The sequence below is a fragment of the Palaemon carinicauda genome, chromosome 24, assembly GCF_036898095.1.
Source record: "Palaemon carinicauda isolate YSFRI2023 chromosome 24, ASM3689809v2, whole genome shotgun sequence".
Taxonomy (NCBI): Eukaryota; Metazoa; Arthropoda; class Malacostraca; order Decapoda; family Palaemonidae; genus Palaemon; species Palaemon carinicauda.
In genome coordinates, this window is record NC_090748.1 from 2,362,115 (window position 1) to 2,384,096 (window position 21,982).

The 21,982-nt window shown below is 43.9% G+C and overlaps 1 protein-coding gene across 1 annotated transcript in view; it reads right to left on the reverse strand.

The window, feature by feature from the left end:
• Positions 1-19,674, reverse strand: part of Ku80 — an 83,291-nt gene extending 63,617 nt beyond the window's left edge. The window contains exons 1-5 of the mRNA XM_068347953.1: positions 19,541-19,674; positions 14,218-14,325; positions 11,036-11,138; positions 3,226-3,352; positions 1,400-1,522 (exon numbers count right to left, since the gene is read on the reverse strand). Of these exons, the coding sequence (XP_068204054.1) occupies positions 1,400-1,522; positions 3,226-3,352; positions 11,036-11,138; positions 14,218-14,325; positions 19,541-19,564 (485 nt within the window). The 5' untranslated portion in view covers positions 19,565-19,674. The remainder of the gene's footprint in view (positions 1-1,399; positions 1,523-3,225; positions 3,353-11,035; positions 11,139-14,217; positions 14,326-19,540) is intronic.
• Positions 19,675-21,982: the final 2,308 nt, after the last annotated feature.

Genomic DNA, 21,982 nt, shown 5'->3' on the forward strand with positions numbered 1-21,982 from the left:
AGGAGACACGCCCCTGACGAAAATACAAGGGGGGAGGCAGCAACAGCCGAATCCCCAGACCTCAACAAGACAGCTCACACCGTTGCCATATTACAGAAACGAACTAGATCGGTAACTGTAAAAATAAATAAAACAAAAATCATTAGTACACATTCATTCCCCCGGGAAGGCTCCGAAGAGGAATCCCGAGGGAAAGGAAACAAGAATTACACAACAGGCACGTGCCCTCACAACCACTTACACTCACGGAAGGAGAGCTGTAACCAAGAAGAATTATAACAATTATAATTATGAAACTATGTAATTATGTAATTTAAAAATGAATGAACACTAAAGAAAGAACGAAAACCCCGAAAGGAATCGTTCTACAAGCTGAAAAATTAACAACTACAATTAGATTCATAAACTAATTGAGACAAAAGTACGGCGTAGCAACCCCCCACACGGAAAGGAAGCTACAAGGGCGTAGTAACACGTAGTAAAAGGGTGAACGACCTCGAGAGAGAGAGAGAAAGACCGAAGTCAAACTCGATCGCAACCCATAAAATTACGCCGTGGTGGCCTAACTGCCGAGGACTCCACGTAGATATCGTACACTACACACAACTCTGAAAAGGAAACTTACTGATTTCTATACTCAAATATATATACAACCCTGAAAACATGTTTACATATATATTAAGTAAAAGAAAAGTAAGCGATTAAGTAAAGACAAAACAAACAATGGTTGCCAAGAGAGGACCAAGACAGAGACGTCTGTCGCAGTACGAGCCAAAAGGGAAAGTGAGCATTCATATGTGTGTGAGGGGGGGAGGGGTAGCTAGCTACCACTCCCCTACCCCCCCCCCCCCCCCCCGCTAACTAGCGCGGGGGTAATACACCCTCGTTAAATTCTAATGGCTCGCCATTTCAGCTGCGCTAAGAGGTAAACCCAATGTAAATAGCGTGGTTTGTATTTCGGTTACGGAACAACCGAGTCTTTTACTAATACTTTCTCGATAACACCAACCCCCTAGAAAGTCCCAGCTGCAATCAAAGTGACTACTCAGTGAGCAAGTTGGGGGAAGGGAAGTCCAGTAACTACCGACCACTTGTTTACACCTCCTTATAAAATTTTAACTGCCATGTAGTACCCCAACTTCACTGTTATCGCCTATGTAAAGGATTCTTATTTATATAGTTAAGAAAAAAAATTATCTCCGATTTTGTCCATTTAACACTAAATGGGAACCATATTAGCAGCCTTTTGATGAACTTGAAACAATAATTTGTTTATTCTATTGATAAAAATCTGATACTGCATTACAGCTTCTATACCACATATCATTTTCATACTTTAAACTGCCATCTTACTAAATAAAAATATGCAGGAAAAATGTAATTGTACGAATATACTTACATAATATTAAGAGAGATTCCCTGATTGCACAAGCCCTTAATAATAGTAGAAGTCTGATCGTCACTAAACTCGCTACTGAAGTCTGTGAACAACACAATCTTTTTGCCACTGAATCTTACTTCCCTGAAAAAATATATATATATTAACTCTATCAAAAGGATTGTCATTTACCTTACCATACCAGTTAAAATAATGAATACATATAAAATAGTTGTGTTAATGACATGCTATACATATATATCAAAAGCTTTCAAGACTTTTGAACAATTAAGATCTAAGAATAGAAGTTCCTTGAAAAAATAAACACTAGTCCATGCATTTCCAAAATAGTCAGAAGGGGATAATAACAGAAATTAAAATCAAACTACAATATTAGATCAAAATCAATATCCCACAAACCTAACATAACAAATTTAAAGTAATTTGTATCTTTCTTAACTACACAGTTCTGTTACCTTTAATATAAGTATGATAATCAGCAAAGCTGAAGGACCTTTAAACCTTAACAAGGTAAATATTATTGCTTGTTGGGTAGTAGGTAAGACCCGCCCACCTGACAGGAGGTGCAACTTTCACTTAAGACCTTTGGCCAGGGTTCTGGCGGGGTGGTTGAGGTTTATATCATTATTATTACTTGCTAAGCTACAACCCTAGTTGCTCCAACAGGGAAAATAGCACAGCGAGGAAAGGAAACAAGGAAAAATAAAATATCTTAGGAAGAGTAACATTAAAATAAATATCTCCCATATAAACTATAAAAAACTTTAACAAAACAAGAGGAAGAGAATTAGGATAGAATAGTATGCCCTAGTGTACCCTCAAGCAAGAGAACTCGAACCCAAGACAGTGGAAGACCATGGTACAGAGGAAATGGCACTACCCAAGACTAGGGAACAAAGGTTTGATTTTGGAGTCCTTCTCCTAGAAGAGTTGCTTACCATAGCTAAGAGTCTCTTCTACCCTTACCAAGTGGAAAGGGGCCACTGAACAATTACAGTCCAGTAGTTAACCCCTTGAGAGAAGATGAATTGTTTGGTAATCTCAGTGTTGTCAAGTGTAAGAGGACACAGGAAAATATGTAAAGAATAGACCAGACTATTCGTTGTGTGTGTAGGCAAAGGGAAAATGAACCGTAACCAGAGAAAATGATCCAATGTAGTACTGTCTGGCCAGTCAAAAGACTCCATAACTCTCTAGCCATAGTAACTCAATGGGTGGCTGGTGCCCTGGCCAACCTACTACTATCATGGCTAGGAATAATACAAATTACTTTAAAATTGACATTTGTTCTTAAATGTAACTTAAACTATTGACCTAAAATATGAGACTTATTCTAAGGTGGGAAGAAGACGCTATGACCAAAACTGGCTTGGCTAACTAATCCAGGAATTTTCAATGATTGTTAGTCCTATGAGGACCGAAAGTCATGATTCCTGTCAACCACGTAACATCCGTGCATGGGGATGCAATCCACGTTAAGTTAGGATAGGCCATTACTCATGAGTATGTCAATGAAGAATCTATATCCTTAGGATATTTGTTCCTTGAATAGACATCATATGATTAATGAATGTCTACAAGTCCATCATCAGCTTTGCTCGGAGGATGGGGGAAAATTGCTTCAAAACAATACCACTTATAAAGAATAGTGGATAGCCTACCTGCATCTAGTGTCCGGTTCAGCACATAACAACATGACTGCTATACCCGAAGAGAGGAGGAAAAGGAAAAATTGCCAGTATTTGGAATTTCACTGCAATCAGTAGCACCAGGTAACTGAAATTGTTCAGTAGCATGCTAGTGAGAAAAACTAAGATTATACTTACTCTGGATCATGCAGAAGATCCATAGCCACAACCAAAGTATCTAACCAATCACCTGACTGCTTTCCACCAGTTATGCGCTCTACTTTATTTATTAGGTCCCATGACACTAGGGATGGTTCTTGCAGAACTGTTGAGAAAAAGTTGAATGATACTTAAAAATAAAAATATATATAATGTATAATGAAGCATAACCCTACAGCAATATATGAAAAAAGGAATTTCCCTCATATTACCTTAAACCTATCACATATTTCTAATAAAGCTTCTACAATCAGATCGATTTGTTTCAGCATCCTTATGCTGTACAATTAAAATAAATTCCAAAAATTTGTTTTTCTAATCAAGTTCCCGATAGCCCTGCAGTGTACAAATTTGCTAGTTCAAAGAGATAAGATCATTATAAAATATGAAAATGTATTAACAAATATTTTCCCATAGAGTAATTATCATTAACCTTCTCCGAATACCATATGTGTACAAATAATAGTAGTTTTCTAATTTAGTGCAATCATAGTACAATAGTGTATTAAATCTGGCACTGTCAAGGTGAAAAAAAGTTTTATTCCCCATTTTTTAGCCTGGAGCACAGTACACTACCAATACAATTTTTCCCCCTTCCCAACTTTCTAGTTTTACACATCAGTAATTATTGTTAACCAGTACAGTAATGTCTTTTCAATAACTTAGGTGTAAGTATAACAGTATAGTGTTTGGTATTTGAGCACTGTCCTGGATTTTATATGTAATTTTCTATTGTAACTTTTAAATCTTAGTGGCTAGATGCTGGTGAAAATTCTTGCAGCCCATCTCTATTGTTACTGTATTCTCACTCAACCGTCTCTGACAATGAGGCAGAACTTGTTACATTGGCTAATGCAAAAATGAGAAATCTCACATCTAAACATAAAAGCATCTAAATAAGAAATAAGGCTTTCTTAATTCCTGGTTGTATTCTTAAATATTAAATATCTAAAAATACAGTAAATATATATATATATATATATAAATATATATATATATATATATATATATATATATATATATATATAAAATTTTAAATAATTTTTATTTTTCCTAACATACTTACCTCGAACTACTTTCTTTAGGAGGTCACTGGTGATCTCTCTCTGCCGACCAGAGTTTTGAGTAGTTACCCCCCCACTCCGCGCCCTAAGTAGCCTTACCCCCGGCATCCAGGAATGTGCCCCGAGGGTAGGATTAAGGGAGGTCGCTAGATAGCTGGGTCAGCATCGTCATTAAGTTCTATTGAATTAGCATAATGCTAGCAAGGGAAGAGAGGCACTCGGGGAAGGAAGGGAGGGCCATTACCCGAAAGTAGTTCTCGGTAAGTATGTTAGGAAAAATAAAAATTATTTAAAATTTTTGATTTGTTCCAACACGAATACTTACCTCGAACTACAGTACTTTCTTTAGGAGACTTACACTTTAGGAGGAGGGAGTGCTATTCTGACCCACTGACCCGGCCGTGGAGGCCAACAGGCCTCTGGATAACGGGACCTACCAGAGAGCGGAAGCGAGGGTAACTACACAAAAATCCACGTGAGTGTCTAAGTACTCACCCTTTGAAAAACTTCTTTTGATGTTCCTTCTCGACGCGTAGTTGTGAAGAATGTGTTATTTTCTGGGAACAGACGGTACTCCCCGAAGAGGTAAGTGAGCAACTGGGTAGGAGGTAGGAAACCGCACTTGTGCCTACCGGTCGCTAGTCTTGAATGCGCCTGGGGTTTTACCGTTACACCGCTTGGAGGGCGGAGATGACTGTTCCAATGGAGAACCCATCCAAGGATTCTCTTGAGTAGTCCTTGAGGTAGTGGGCAGTAAAGGTTGACTGCTTCGACCAAGTACCTGCTCGCAGAATTTGCCCTACTGCCATGTTTTTCTCAAAGGCTAAGGAGGTGCTCAGGCCCCTGATGTCATGAGGTCTGGGAGTGCCTGGCACTGCCATGCCAGCCTCCTTGTAGGTTCTGGCGATAACCTGTCTCAACCAGAAGGAGATGGTGTTCTTGGAAACTTGTTTCTTATTAATACCTGTGGAAACGAAGAGGCTCTTGATGTCTGGTCTGAGATGCGCTGTCCTTTCCAGGTATTTTCTAATTGTTCGCACTGGGCACAATTTTAAGTCTTCTGCATTACCTGTCTTAGGGATGGCAGGAATTGAGAAACCTTCAAACCTCGGGTCCCAGACTGCTGGGTTCTGAGTCTTGGCCACAAAAGAAGGCACAAACTTGAAGGATACTTCTTTCCACCCCTTTGAGTGAGAGACGTCGTATGACAAACCATGGATCTCTCCCACTCTCTTAGCGGACGCCAAGGCCAGCAAGAAGACGGTCTTGAAGGTAAGATCTTTGACCATGATATCCTTCAAGGGTTCAAAGGGGGGACGACACAGCATCTTCAGGACCATGGCTAAGTCCCACTGGGGCACCCTCCTCGCCTGAGGGGGGCAAGACTGCTCGAAGCTTTTGACAAGCATCGCTGTGTGTCTCGAGGCCCCCAGGTCGATGCCCTTCAGGAGGAAGACTTGGCCTAAGGCAGCCTGAACTCCTTTTATGGCTGGGATTGACAACCCTACTTTGTCCCTGAGAAACACCGGAAACTCTGCTATGTCTGGGACCGAGGCCTTAAGAGGGCTAATGTGCCTCTCAGAGCACCACTTTGTGAAGGAGGCCCATTTTGCCTGGTATATCGCGACTGACGACTTTCTCAGGTATAGCGACATTCTCTTAGCCGTGGAGGGAGAATAACCTTCCTTCTTCAGGAGCCGCTGGATAGTCTCCAGGCGTGAAGACGAAGGGAGAGTGGGTTGTCGTGGAGCTTGAGAAAGTGAGGCTGGTGCAGAAGGTCTGACCTGGCGGGTAGAGGCCACGGTGGGTGATTCGTTAGGTCTTTTAGGTCTGCGAACCACTCCCTCTCCGGCCACCAGGGCGCTACCAAAGTCATCTTTAGGTTTCGGGCGGCCCTTACTCTGTTGAGCACTTGTCTTATCAACGTTAAGGGGGGAAAAGCGTAAACATCCAGATTGTCCCACTTGTGCTGAAAGGCGTCTTCCAAGGCTGCTTTCGGGTCTGGCACAGGGGAGCAATAGACTGGGAGTTGGGCGTTGAGTTTCGTTGCAAAGAGGTCCATCACCGGGGAACCCCAACGCTGAATGACGAGCCTGGCTACTTCTGGGAGGAGGGACCACTCTGTCCCTACTATCTGGCCCATTCTGCTGAGGCCGTCGGCCAGAACATTTTTCTTCCCGGGAATGAACCTTGCTAATAACACCACGTGATTTTCCTCTGCCCAATTCAGAATCTCTATGGTGAGATCGCACAACTCCCTCGATTTCAAGCCCCCCTGCTTCTTTATGTATGCTACTACCGTGGCGTTGTCGCACATCAACGCCACGGTGTTTCCTTTTAGCAGACTTGCGAAGTGTAAGCACGCCTTCTGGACTGCTTTCAACTCCAGGACATTGATGTGGAGTTGCTTTTCCCCTTCCAACCAGGTACCTCGTGCCGTCCCGTCGAGGAGGTGGGCTCCCCACCCTTGGTTGGAGGCGTCTGTGAACAGGAGTAATTCTGGAGGGCTGGTCCCGAAGGGCATCCCCTTGAGGGACTTCGACTGGCAGTGCCACCATTCCAGGGAGGGTCTTGTGTCTGGAAGGACTCGAATTAGCACTTGTTGTGAGTTTGTCTGGCACCAGAGGCTCTTGAGATTCCATTGAATGGATCTGAGCTTTATCCTCCCTTGGGGAACTAGTTTCTCCAATGAGACCATGTGGCCTATCAGCCTCTGCCAGTCTTTCGCTCTCCTGGGTTGTTCTGATAGGAACGGCTGGATGATGTGCCTGAGGTTCTTTATTCTGTTCTCCGAAGGGAAAACTTTTCCTTGAATGGTGTCCAATGTCATCCCCAAGTAGTTCATTCTGGTGGACGGGGATAGATTTGACTTCTTTGGGTTGATGACAATCCCCAGATCTCTGCAAAACTGAAGTTGACTTCTCCCTTGTTCTTCCAAGAGGACCTTTGAGGCGGAAAGGAGCAACCAGTCGTCCAGGTATCTGATAAGGCGGATGCCACGTTCGTGAGCCCACACTGATACAGTCGTGAAGACTCTCGTGAACACCTGGGGCGCTGTTGACAGACCGAAGCAAAGGGTCCTGAATTGCAGGATCTGGGAACCCCATTTCACCCGGAGGAACTTCCGACTCGATGGGTGGATCGGAATTTGGAAGTATGAGTCCTTGAGGTCGACGGTCATCATAAAATCTTTCTCCCTCAAGGACAGCAGGACTGACTTTGACGTGTCCATCTTGAAGTCAGTCTTCCTGACGAACTTGTTGAGAGCTGACAGATCTATAACCGATCTCCACCAACCCCCCCCCCCCCCCCCCCCGTCGCTTTCTCTACCAGGAACAGGCGACTGTAGAAACCTGGTCCTGGGAGAGGAACTTCTTCCATGGCGCCCTGTTCTAACATGGAGGACACCTCCTCTTGAAGGGCGGTCCTCTTTACAGGATCTTTGGGCGCTAGCCATTCCGTCCGGTTGGCCGGAATAAGAGGGGGTGGATTCGCCAGGAACGGGAGTCTGTAGCCTTCCTTCAGGACGGACACTGTCCAAGGCTCTGCCCCTTGAGCCTTCCATGCTTGCCAATGTTGTCTGAGGCATCCCCCAACCCGAGGCTTGGGCGGGGATAGGGGGCCTCCCACTCTACCTTCTTTTAGAGGAGCGGCCTGATCTGCCTCTCCTAGAAGCGGAGTAACCCGACCTGAAGGAGCTTGAGGGCGCTGCAGCTCCCCTGCGGGAGGGTTGCGGAGTTGAGGACCAGGAGGAAGAGGGGGCCTCTCTTCTCGTAGTGCTGGAAGAGACTTGGGGCGTCGCGGCGCTGTCCGAGACAGACCTCTTGTATGGAGGTCTCCTTGAAGTTGCCGGTCTGGTGACGTTGGCCTCCTTCTTCTTCGCGACCTTTTCCATTAAGGCCTCTAGCTCTTTCATAGGAAACAGAGACTCTCCCCACAGGGGGAGGCTGCGAATTGCTCGCGCCTCCCTGTCCGGTACCTTCCGAGACACTTTCGTAAGAACAGTGTCTCTCCTACGGAGAACCCAGTTGGCTGTAAGGGCGAGAGACTGATACGTTAAGTACTTGAGGGTTTTACCCCCGGAGGTAATGAGGTCCCTCATTAGGCCTTGCTGGTCAGGGTCCTCGGGGTCGTAGGAGGCTTGAACACCCACCAACGTGGATGCCCACCAGTCTAGCCAAGAGGAGACGTTAACCAAGTCTCGCGACATCTCCTCCATCATGGAGGCCTCTGCTAGTGAGAAACAGACTGGGGCCGAAGAGGCTCTGTCGTCAGAAACGCCTTGGCTCAGAATGTCCACGGCCGTCTCCACTTTACAAGGGCCTAGGCGACGTCCTTCGGGCACATAGACCTTCCCTTGGTTTTTGAGGCCCTGTAGTAATTTAGAGGGACTCTGGGCCTTGGGAGCCTCGGCATTGCCGGCCACCACTTTGTCTATAAACTCTTGCCCTAGAACTAGGTCTCGGGCCAGAGGGAGTGCCAGGGACGACTTAGGCTGGGAGGGAGTTTGCATAATTCTCAGCAGACTCGACCTCCAGGAATCTCCATCTGTAGCTGCAGGTTCCGCTATTCCGTGGTGCCTTCTGATCAGGCTAACCACTCTCCTATAGGCGGAGTCTTCCGTCGGGGAGCCCTCTCCCCCGTCAGCCAAGGCCTCGGCCTGGGGCGGGGGAGTCGGTTTACCGGGCACGCCGACTGGACGCCAAGCCCTCGGGGCCAGGGGCGCCGTCCTGCCGAGGTACTGGACCTCATCTGCAGGTAAGACCGCACCAGTGGCTCGGGATAGTGTAGGCACCGCTGGTTCAGCGGGGACTCTCGTACGCCCGAAGGCTCTGGGTGCTGAGGGCGCGGTTCCCGGGGGCTGACCCGACAGCGGGAACCGTTCCTTCCGACCTGAAGGCCGCACCAGCTGGGCTGGTTCGGCCTGGCTGCCTGGTAAGAAGCGCGTTTCTCCCCGCTGGGCGGGGTGAACCGGAGGCCTCGAGGACTTATGCTTAATTGAGAGGTCTTTCCTGCGAGCCAGGTCGCGAGGGTCAAGGCCGTGCTTGGAGGGCGGCCGCCTTGGGGACCGCTCACTGGACTGGTGGTCCGGGGAACGAAGTACCTTCGATTCCCGCGATGAAACGTAGATCCAGGCGCCCCCGGGAGATACACTTCTCCTATACTTACGGCTCGGGGAGCGGGAGGGTTACCTGCTGTAACGAGAGCGCGACCTCGACCGGGAACGCTCGGTCCTGGACCGCTCCCTTCAACGGCGGTGTTTCACCCTGACCTCTTCCTCTGACGAGGAATAGATGTCCGATGAGCCAGACGACACTGTGTTCACCACGTGTCGGCTGGAAGCGGGGACTGCGGGGGACTTCTTCGGGCGTTGAATGCCAGAGGTCGAGGGCTGGAGGAAGTCATCGGGAACTTCCGTGGGGAGGGTTGGGAACGACTCAAACCGTTCCATGCCCGGGAGCCAGGGATCCAGGGCTACATCCATCCTCAGGCGTGAGCCTCCAACCGTAGGCATCGTGACCTGCAGGTTGGACTTTACTCTGGTTATCTCCCCCTAAAGAGGAGCCAGAAGCACAAGCCCACGAGGGCAGCGGCGACACTGAGACTGCGTTACTACCCCACAAGGGGTCATCGGAGGAAGCGTGCCCCCCGAGCACAAGGGCCGACTCTCCGGACGCACTACTGGGTCCTTCACTAGCCCTAAAGGGGCCTGCTATTGGCACTGCACTAACACTGGGCTCCTGGGGTAGGACGCCTTGCTCATCCACCACACTAGATTTACCTTGTCCCCTACTTTGTGTAGGGGACGGCGAAACCGAGACCCCGTCGGACCGCTCACTGGGTGACGGTATCGGCGAGAAAACACTAACTTTCCTGGGGGAACGTTTCGCTGATTTCCTCTTCTTGGTACCGTAACGTACCCACTGAATATCGCTCCAGTCTACGCACTCTGGGCACGTGTCTGCTGACGAGCAAACTTTACCCCTACAGGAGGAACAAAGGGAGTGAGGATCCACTTCGGGCTTGGAGAGGAACGCTCCACAAGATTTCCCGGCTCTAGGCCCAGGAAAACGGCAAATCTGCTCCATAACGCAGGACACAAGCACTTAAGGAAATGAATTAAACACTGGGTAAGCACACGGTTGAAAAGTGAACGCACAGGAACACATGGGAAAGCACACTGGAAAAAACGCAAGTTGCCACGCTGGGAACACGTGGGGCACAGAACACACACAAAGGATCGAGAGAGATACGAGAGCGAGGGATGTTATCGCCTCGCGACCAGAGAACTTAATGACGATGCTGACCCAGCTATCTAGCGACCTCCCTTAATCCTACCCTCGGGGCACATTCCTGGATGCCGGGGGTAAGGCTACTTAGGGCGCGGAGTGGGGGGGTAACTACTCAAAACTCTGGTCGGCAGAGAGAGATCACCAGTGACCTCCTAAAGAAAGTAGTTCGAGGTAAGTATTCGTGTTGGAACAAATATATATATATATATATGTGTGTGTGTGTATGTATGTATTATTCATGAATTAGCATACTAATGGTTGCAGCAATTTCACAGCAATATGTAACCAACTATTATTTGTATATCTCTAACAATACCATCTGAAAATTACAATTTCATGAATAATATATTGTACAAAAACACATGAAAAAAGAAGGTTTTATTTCATTTCAAATACTTGAGAAACTTACCACAAGGATTTATGCAATCCTACCTTTAATGTTCTGATACTGGTTATCAGTTGCTAACGAATTATCTGTTTCATCTGATCCAAAGAGAATGACAGCAATCTCATCTTTGCATTTTTCAGCAAACATCTGTAGGAGGAAAAGCATCATGATAATTTTCAGTCTTGTGTACATATATAATGATTTCTACAAACCTAATCTGATGTTCTAATTATTATTATTATTACTATCCAAGCTACAACCCTAATTGGAAAAGCAAGATGCTATAAGCCCAGGGGCTCCAATAGGGAAAAATAGCCCAGTGAGGAAAGGAAATAAATAACTGAAGAGAACAAATTAACAATAAATCATTCTAAAAAAAGTAATGTCAAAAGAGATACTGTATGTCATATATAAACTATTAACAACGTCAAAAAAAAATATGTCATATATAAACTATAAAAAGACTCATGTCCGCCTGGTCAACAAAAAAGCATTTGCTCCAACTTTGAACTTTTGAAGTTCTACTGATTCAACCTCTTCCCTATCAAAGCTTAGCTTATATTGACGTTTATCCCCAAAACTCAGACTGTCCTTTTTCTTATAGGCTTAGGTCTATTATACAGTACAATCTAGCTGTCACTGACAATAACCTTGGCTTGGATATGCCATACGTACTTTGTCTTTCAGTCGTCTTGTCAACTTGTGCTTGATAAGCCGACACTGTTTACCTCTTTCGGATTGTTATAGGTTATTTGTTATCATAATAATGTCTTCTCCTGGATTTGTTAGTAATTCCTGTTTAAATTGTTCAAGGAATTCATTCTGAGCTATCTCTTTGTGTACTGTGTATTGTGCCACAAGCAATATTGTGATTTAGATACACTTTGTGAGGAAATGCAACAGCCTTACTATTCCCCTCATAGGAAAATGTTTCTATGGTTGCTAAGTGGATAAGAAGTTCAAAACTTGAAAGGATACAAGCTTTAAGTTTAAGGAAATATCCAGAGAAGACTAGGCTAATTGGTTACAGTGGTGGTGTTGGTGATCATGATGATGTTCATGGTGCCACTATAGCAATTAATAACCTTTTTGTCTTTAATAGGATTAATCTTCATTAGCTCTTGTCATCTTTGACTTATTCTATTCTGTCTTGGACAGAAATGGTCACACATCCCTGAGACTGATCATGTGATAATCTGTGGGAGTGCCAATCAATTAACGAAGTCCTCCCCAAAGGTGGAGTCATGACACTCACAAATGAGAGCAAGGACCTCTGTGAAGCAGCTCTACGACTCAGGGTAGTTAGCCTCCACAGGATCTGCACAATGGCCCGGAGTCCCCAGGACTTCCTTCCCCGTAGCACCTTTGTGATGATGAGGCAGCATGATCCAGAGAATCCTCTCCTCTCCACAAATACGATCGTTCTGTCCCATGGACAGAAGCAGGCATGTAATCGGGGGCTATCAAAGGCTCAGACAGGTCAACAACAATAGGAGAGGACCTCCAGGTACAAGATCCGGCAGCACTCGGTGAAGCACAATGTACCTCTTATGCTGCAAGTCGGGGCCGAGGGACAGCCACGGCCCCGTGTTACACCCCATGTTCTTGACCTGCCAAAGCACACACATGCATAGGTACAGTCTCGAATGGTGCAATCTTCTCTACCAAACCAAATAACCACTCTTCAACAGATATAGGAGCAGACATCTCACGTTGTTGGAAGGGAGGGAGATGGAGGGTGCCGTAGAACCTTCACTATGCCTTGATCAATGCGTATGGGACCATATACCTCTGTTCCAGCCAGCTAGGTAACCGGGTCCCGTCAGCCATTGAGCCAGGAACCAGATGGGTAGCGTCCACCGCTCTTGAAAGACAGGTGGTACCTTGGAGAGCCTTATCCTAGCAAATACAGTTAGCCTTCCAGGCCTTCTTTGACCTCTTCTTCATCTGAGAAGAGTCAGATGACGAAGAGGCAGATGTCAAAGAGGAGGAGGAGGAGGAGGAGGAGGAGGAGGACACGTTTCTTCATCTTCTTGGCTCCGCAAGCATAGTCGAGGTCTGAGCAACTGCCAATGGCAACACTCCCTCAAGGGGAGAAACCAAAGAACTGCTCCAACAGGATCCACAACACTGGGGACACCCGAACCAGAATTACCCTTATTTTCAAGCGAAGGGAAAGCCACCAAGCTCCCTGACACAGTGGGAAACACCACACCCCTCACCACTGGCATCTAAAGGGACTCTTGGGTCCCAGATACAGTAAATGCAAAGGAGGGGTAAAGGGTTCAGCAGCCTTGGCTACCAAATGCCTCAAAATTGTCATGGAGGGCCTACCTGCGACCTAAAGAAGCCTATGGGTCAAACTTGTCATCCACAGCCTGCACAGTCAACGAAAATGGATCCTCCATCTTCGAAGTGAAGGGGAACAGCGAACATTAGGGGCTCCAACAAAGCCTGAAAAACTGGACAATGTAGATCCATGTTCCTGACCCCTGAAGCTGTCACCCCACCCAGGGAGTCAGCAGTGGCGACAGATGCTGGTGTCTTCTTGGGTGTTACCCAGTCTACTCTGACGAACGCTTTATGCACTTCTTCCCTTTCATGGCCTATGCCTGCCATTGCACCGCAGGCCATGATTGACACTCGGAGCACAGGGAGACCTACAAACAGACATGCACCCTACAAGCAGCACTGCGGATCAGCAGACGCCTTTACCATGACGCAGTTGCAGTGACTGCCCTTCCCCCCGCCAAACACAAAGTTCTTGCTTCCATTCCGTTTCCGACACACCGCAAGAGAGAAATAATTACTGTAGCAGATTTGCCGAGAGCTGTTGTGTACATTTGTACCAACCAGCAGTCGAAGAAAAAATGAATAGTCTACAACTGGAAAGGGGGCGAGACTTCTAGCCTGGCACCTGAACCAGCCGGATAACTGCTCGTTTTCCATTTCCAATGACTGATTCTAACTCGCACCAAAGAAATATCAATAATTAAATGACAGGGGTTTGTATGCTGAGTAGGAAACAAATTGGGTATGATTTCTTAACAATAACCAGATAAAAGGGCAACATTTATACCAATATGGTACAGCATACAATCATACAGTAGTATGTTGTTTATATACAATATAGCCAAATTCAGTTAATTCCACAACTGTGCCATAGCTTCACTTCTGAGTATTTTATCATACATTATAACACAGAATACTAAATAAAATGTCCTACCTTACGTTGCAAGATGTTTATTAAACATTTCTTAGAAAGGGAGAAGAAGGTTTCATTGACACCTGCTCGGACATGGGGGCTGACATCCAAAATAAGAGCAATGCCCTCCTGAAAAAAAAAATGTATAACAAAAAATTAATTACTTACAATAACGAAGACACAATGATGGCATAAAATACCAATATGATTAATTAAAAGCAAATTTTCTCAGAATAAGATAATTTTAATATTGACCCAATACTCATATACAGTATCATAATTACAGTATTTCAAATTGTATTTTTCCTAATCATACAAACCAGATACCTTTGATAGGAGTTTGACTTCAGCAAAGTTGGAAACAACCTTTAAGCTTTAAACAAAGTGAACACAGCTGGTTGTCAGCTGGCAGGGAAGCCCCATCCACTTTATAGGTTAAAGTTAATCTTTACTTTGCCTTCAACCTAGGACGTGCGGGGTAGCCGAGTTGGGCAGTTTAATGTAAAGGTCTCAGATCTGTAAAGTTTGGAAAAATACAAGTTGATATGTTCTTTCACAAAACCAAACAATCTTCCTTTAACAAGAGACAAATCCTCAAGAGGTGTTAGCCTCCTAGCAACCTGAGCATGGAGATGTTGCATATGTTTAGGCTAGTCCCTACCAGGAAACTGGTAGGCAGTAATAGAGTTACCTACATCTGTAGGGTATTGCCTGAATGTATGGCCATACAAGAAATGGAAGCATACATTCCATCCATCCTACCCCTCATCTGAGAGGATGGGAGAAAAACTTCCTTATAGGACCTGTCTGTAAAGAAAAGTTAATCTTGTCGTGAGGTTCACCTGCATCCCAACGAAGAAACAAGGAAGAGGAGAAATTGGCAGACATTCTATCTCTCTTTGTAGGCTTGTTACAACCATTTAAAGGTTTAAAGGCTGCTCATGAATGGCAGAGGCAAGGGACAGTGAACATTGCCCTATCAAGCAGGACAATGCCCTACAGACTGATCCAGCACCAAAGCCTACTCTCCACCCAAGTTAGGACCAAGGAGGGCCAGGCAATGGCTGCTGATGACTTAGCAAATAGACCTATAGACTCCCCCAAACCACGTCCCTGCACCCATCCTTAGCTCACAAGGATGGTTAGGTTACGGCGACCAAAGGAACTAATGAGTTTGGGCAGAACTTAAACCACACAGACAACCACAACAATTAGATTCACAATACAACTTGTTGAGTAACTACTGCAGAACCAAGGATAAGGTTATCCAGGCGCATGTGGGTAAACTACTACTCCTACCTTGAGGACTAGCACTACTGACAGGTTCTTCCTGAAGGTTAGAGAGGATCTGATATCCTTGACTTCACGAGCTTGAAGAGGGATGATATTTCCTTAATCTCATGATATCAGCACAGCTGAGGGAGCATAAGCCAGGAAAAACAAAGTTCTTGAATATCAACCCACCCTATTGGTATGAAGAAAAGTCTTTGGTGATCCACAAGGGTACCTGAGCTCTTTAACCGGTGACGATGCCATGGCCTCAAGAAAAAAAGTTATTATGCTCCCTGCTAAATGAGATTGGAATTATGCCTGGAACATGAACTCTGGACAAAGGAGAAGTAGGCCTCCCTTCATTGAGAATAACTTGACATCTGACGTGTCCCGCAGTAAGCGCATCATAATGCAAGAGCTGAGGCTTTGAGTAGTCTAGGAACAGCTCATTATGGGCGATCAAGGGTATAGGAGGGTCCACCTGAAAAACCTAAGGACTCAAGCGATACCCTGGAGGAGAAAGAGCATTCAAAGCTACTTCTGAGCTCAGGCTGGTCCTCCAAAGGCCAAGTTCTTCTTTTCTTCAGTCTGAGGTCAAGTTAAAGGCTGAATGACACCCTTTTCTGCCGAGACTTAGAGGGGCTTTCTTGGCAAAGGAAGATAAAGCAAACCAAAGTTCACTGCACAGGCTTTGTCATACGACCAAATGCCTTCTAAGGTGCTATTAGCAAAAGTATAGTTCTACCCGCATGTAGCGGTGCATCAGCAAACCCGCATACCACCCGGTTGTTGCCATCAGAAACCTTCAAGCAACATGGAAAACCAACTCGTCCATAAAGAAATCCAAAAGGTCTGGTCTGTTAGATGGAGACCCGAATATTGCCGACTTCTCAGAAATAGAAAAACAGCATATGGGAAATCCTTCTAGAACTAGTTCTGAATTAATAAGGATGTGAAATGGGTCCTTTAATGGCGATATTAGGAAAGTAAGAAGCTTTTCGTCACATACAAATTTAAGGAGTCATTAAACTTACTCTGAGCCCCTGGTGATTGAGCATACCTAGCAAAACATTCTAGAGAGGAATGATGGATTTTGCATACAGCTCTACTACACTGTCAGTTGTCCAAGGAATAACTGCTTGCCCAATAACCAAAATAGCTCTGTGAAACAGAACCCCTTTTCTTGTGGACATAAGTCCCCACAAGTGAATTGTTATTAGCCACTACCAGGACTCACAACCTATTGAGAAGATAGCAAAAGAATTGTGGGGATTTCAGAAGTGAGTTCTTGTGAAGACGAGGGTGCGCATGAAGTGTGTGTCCCCGGCAAGAAACTAGGCGTTTGTTTGCGTGGGGACTCACAATCTGATCCCTAACCAGAATTAGAAAGTGATCACCCTTCCTGTCCTTACATGCCTTACCAACTCGAGGGAGTGATACCTCTGATGACAAAGCGTGTCTTCGACGATCAGCCTTCTTTACACATATATACATGTGCAAAAGGTATTGGTGGGGTTGACTCCTTTGTAGATTATCCATAGCACAATCAACGGCAGAATCCTTAGAGGCAGCTTTCTATGCTCATCTAGCGTTCTAACGTTTGGTGATACTGAAGCGTCTGGGGGTACTTGAGGCAAGAGCATTGGCCCTTAGATCTCGCACCTCAACACATCCCCTAGGGGAAGTTTGCAGTGCAACGCTACTCCCACAAAACCATGCACAGGAACCTGGAGATGCCTCAAGAGACTTCATATCAGTTGTCCTCTGCTTCAGTGATCTCCCCCTCTTCTTCCTGGGGGCAGGCAGCTCCTCAGCAGGGGATGGTGTGGAAACAGATGAAGCAGTTGGCAGGGAGTGACAACATTTCTCCTTCACCCTGGTTGAGAATTCCGCAGCCAACACTCCCGCAGCAATATGCAATGGTTCGTCAACATCATTCAAGGATACCACTCACCAACTCTCCTCCTCACATGGGACGGGAGTAGCAGCAGGGCGAAAAGACTCCTGAAACCTAGCTGCAGCTAATACCTTAAGATGTTTCTCCACTTAAGGGGCAAAAGGACAGCAGCTGTTGTTTTCTATGGAACTCCAGCAGGTTGCACATAAACTTTAGCTCAATTACAGTTATTGAGAAACACTGCAATTCTATCGTAAAATCCCTCGGACACGACTGCAAGACTAAAATTCAAATAGCAAGTTCACGCATAAGATTAAAACAGCCCGAATAGGACGCTGACTAGTACATCCGTACTGTACTGTATTCGAAGTCAAGGTGAAGATTATGCTACCTGATGAGTGGGTGGGGCTTCCCCACCCAGCAGCCAGCTGGGTTTACCTACTTAAAAATTTAGCAGCCGTTTTCCACTCCGCTTGTCATATTCCCATTAAAAGTCAAAGGTTTGTATTACATGTAGGAGCAAAGGGAATTTCAGCCCCATGGATGTTGATATACGATAATACAATATTAGTTAAGACTTTAGCTATGACATAGATTGATCTCTTCAAACCCGATATTTTGACTGTCAAAACCATGTGTCTGCGACTACTAATAATCTAGATGTTTATCTTCACCAAAATTTCTTTTGCTCTCATCATTCTACTTTATATTGAATATTTTTTATTTTATCTCCTATGACACGAGAGGCTCCTGAGAAAATTTTATAAATTTCCCAACTGGTCGTTCTGCTGTCCAGAATTTGATTCACCTTTACCGTATTATTGGCGATTGTAGACATTTTCTACATCATCATTACCATCTCCTCTACGCCTATTGATGCAAAGGGCCTCAGACATTTTTCCCGTCATGTGACTTTTCCTTGGAGAACCCCCCTACCTTTACAGATACTCTCTTATACTAACTCAGGCCTTTCTTCCTCCAAAGATAAGTTTAAAACAGGTTCACTTTCATAATCACTCTATCAGGAACTAATTATTAACATCATTCCAAAACAAGTGACTATTTCCCTCTTGAAGAGAATAAGGAGTATTACTGGTGTTTACAGTCCCTTTCAACGGTCGATGACGCTGACATTAAAACAAAATTTTCAAGTTTTATGGATGGATTATAATAAGGAAGTCTGAAAAACAAAATTTCAGTAAGAAAGCCGGTTTGGGAGAAAACTCACGGTTATGACTTGTCTTAGAGTAAGCTAAGGATAAGGTAAAATATGGGGGGGGGGGGAGCATTCCAAGTAATTCACGGTTGGCAAGGATGCCAATCCAAGGTTAGGTTAGGTGGTGAACCGGTTTTATTATAGTTATGGATGAGAAAAACTTTTCTACAAGAATAAAAAAACAGGAGCCTTAATATATCAGCGGCTCATTCCTCACGCGTTCATTAAAAATGGACATCAACTAACCTAAACTTTCCCCCCCTAAACAAACTTACAAGCTGTGTCCTTACCTACTTACCTAACCTTGCGACCCCCATTACATTGCCATAGTCTAAGAGATAATACATACAGGTGGCCGATATTACACATACACCCCTATATATGATAATAGGGAACACCCCGATAACTTTTGATTGGCCTAATTCGGAATATAATACAATAATTATCATTTTATTTCCCTTTCTTGGTCCCTGCCGTCTGCATTCGTTTTGCTTTAATTGAAAATGAAATCAACATTAGTTCATGGCAAAAGTATCCAACACCATTGAAAAATGTCATAATTGTATATTTTATCTTCTCTTATGGATTTACGTGAGTAATGTATTGGGAAGAAATGACTTGTTTTCGCGTGTTTTATCCCATAAAAATAAACCGATAAACTTGAACGTAGGTGGGGGGCGTCTGTCTAAAGTTGAACACCATTTTTAAAAAATTTCTCAATAGGGTTGAAAATAAAGGAATTCCATCGTTATGCATAAACCCCAAAATAAGAAATACTGTCAGCAAGATAAACAGAAACTCCATATAACAAAAATATTAAGATTGCATCACGTTTTGAAATGGAAAGGGGGCCGACTTACGTTTTACCGTAACGTATGACAGAACAGAACATAAAACGATTATGTTAGTTATCATAAGACATAAAATAACAAATAAAGTATTCTGCTTCACTTTCTTACCCCTGGTTTAGCTTTGGGTGGCATTGTCAAATACCAAGTGCAACTAGAAATTATAATCTACAAAATAACTGCGGGAAAAAGGCCGCCACTCAAAGTTGTTGCTTCTGCCTCGGTGTTAAATTCACGAGACGCCATGCTTTAGAACGGCTCTCCATAATCGTATGAAAGTAGACGGACAAATAATCTTTTAATATTATTATTATCATTATTATTATTATTATTATTATTATTATTATTATTATTATTATTACTATTATTATTGGATTAAGTAAAGATAAGCAACCCCGCAGGAACAGGGAGTGCTTATCTTTACTTGCTCAAATTCGGGAGTGCTTTCCTTTTACTTGCTTAAATTCGCATTGATTAACATTTCTATGTTACTTTAACGATCTGCTTTTTTTCTATTTGGGATAATTATTTGTTGTTCTGACAAGTTGTTTTTTTTTTCTTTTAAATAGTTCAACACTTACTCGATTAACGAGTTGCTTAAAAGCGTTGTTTGCTCTTCTTACTTGAGGATATAACTTTTGCTGTTCTGATGGATTGGTTCCTCTTATGGATTTTGAAAACATTGCTTATTGTCTTAGGAGGTAACATTTTATTTTTTAGTATGATACACCTCAGAAAATCTTAATGAAACAACTCCTAACATGGGCCGTTCTTTGTATGAACAATTAATAAGCCACTGTTGGTTGAGGACCCGACTCCTACGAGTAACTGGATAAAGCATCAGAAAATTTTTGAACTCTTTATTTGCATGAATTCATGTGGAGCAAACGAAACAAGAACAACGAGTTTCATAGGTTTTGTAACTATTGCAAGACAAATTATTTTAACAAATTTTTTGTGTTATATAATTTCGGTACTTTCGACATCAAGTATCAATGTTGTTATTATAGTTTAAGGAGATTAATATCATGTTTTTGCTCACTTATAAAACGTCAAAATGTGTGTTTTAAAGTTGAGGCCATCATAATATGGCTGTTCGTTCCTGGCTGGAGTGCATATCTATACTTGATCCCATTAGGGAGTGCTCATCTTTACTTGCTCAAATTCAGGAGTGCTTTTCCTAACTAGTCAGTTATGGGGGTGCTTAGCTTATTATTATTATTATTATTATTATTATTATTATTATTATTATTATTATTATTATGTATATATGTATATGTATATATAACTATCTATATATATAAATATATAAATGTGTATATATATATATAAATATATATATATACATATATATATATATGTATATATAAATATATATATATATATATATATATATATATATATATATATATATATATATATACAGTATATATACACATACATATATACATACATATACCAAGGCACTTCCCCCAATTTTGGGGGGTAGCCGACATCAAACAAATGAAACAAAAAAGGGGACGTCTCTTCTCTATACTCCTCCCAGCCTGACAAGGGACTCAACCGAGTTCAGCTGGCACTCCTAGGGTGCCACAGCCCACCCACCCACATTATCCACCACAGATGAAGCTTCATAATGCTGAATCCCCTACTGCTGCTACCTCTGTGGTCATCCAGCGCACCGGAGGCAGTAGCAGGGCCTATCGGAACTGCGTCACAATCGCTCGCCATTCATTCCTATTTCTAGCACGCTCTCTTGCCTCTCTCACATCTATCCTCCTATCACCCAGAGCTTTCTTCACTCCATCCATCCACCCAAACCTTGGCCTTCCTCTTGCACTTCTCCCATCAACCCTTGCATTCATCACCTTCTTTAGCAGACAGCAATTTTCCATTCTCTCAAACCACCTCAACACATTCATATCCACTCTAGCTGCTAACTCATTTCTTACCCCTTTCTCACCCTCACTACTTCGTTCCTAACCCTGTCTACTCGAGATACACCAGCCATACTCCTTAGACACTTCATCTCAAACACATTCAGTTTCTGTCTCTCCGTAACTTTCATTCCCCACAACTCCGATCCATACATCACAGTTGGTACAATCACTTTCTCATATAGAACTCTCTTTACATTCATGCCCAACCCTCTATTTTTTACTACTCCCTTAACTGCCCCCAACACTTTGCATCCTTCATTCACTCTCTGACGTACATCTGCTTCCACTCCACCATTTGCTGCAACAACAGACCCCAAGTACTTAAACTGATCCACCTCCTCAAGTAACTCTCCATTCAACATGACATTCAACCTTGCACCACCTTCCCTTCTCGTACATCTCATAACCTTACTCTTACCCACATTAACTCTCAACTTCCTTCTCTCACACACACTTCCAAATTCTGTCACTAATCAGCCAAGCTTTTCTTCCGCGTCTGCAACCAGTACAGTATCATCCGCAAACAGCAACTGATTTACCTCCCATTCATGGTCATTCTCGTCTACCAGTTTCAATCCTCGTCCAAGCACTCGAGCATTCACCTCTCTCACCA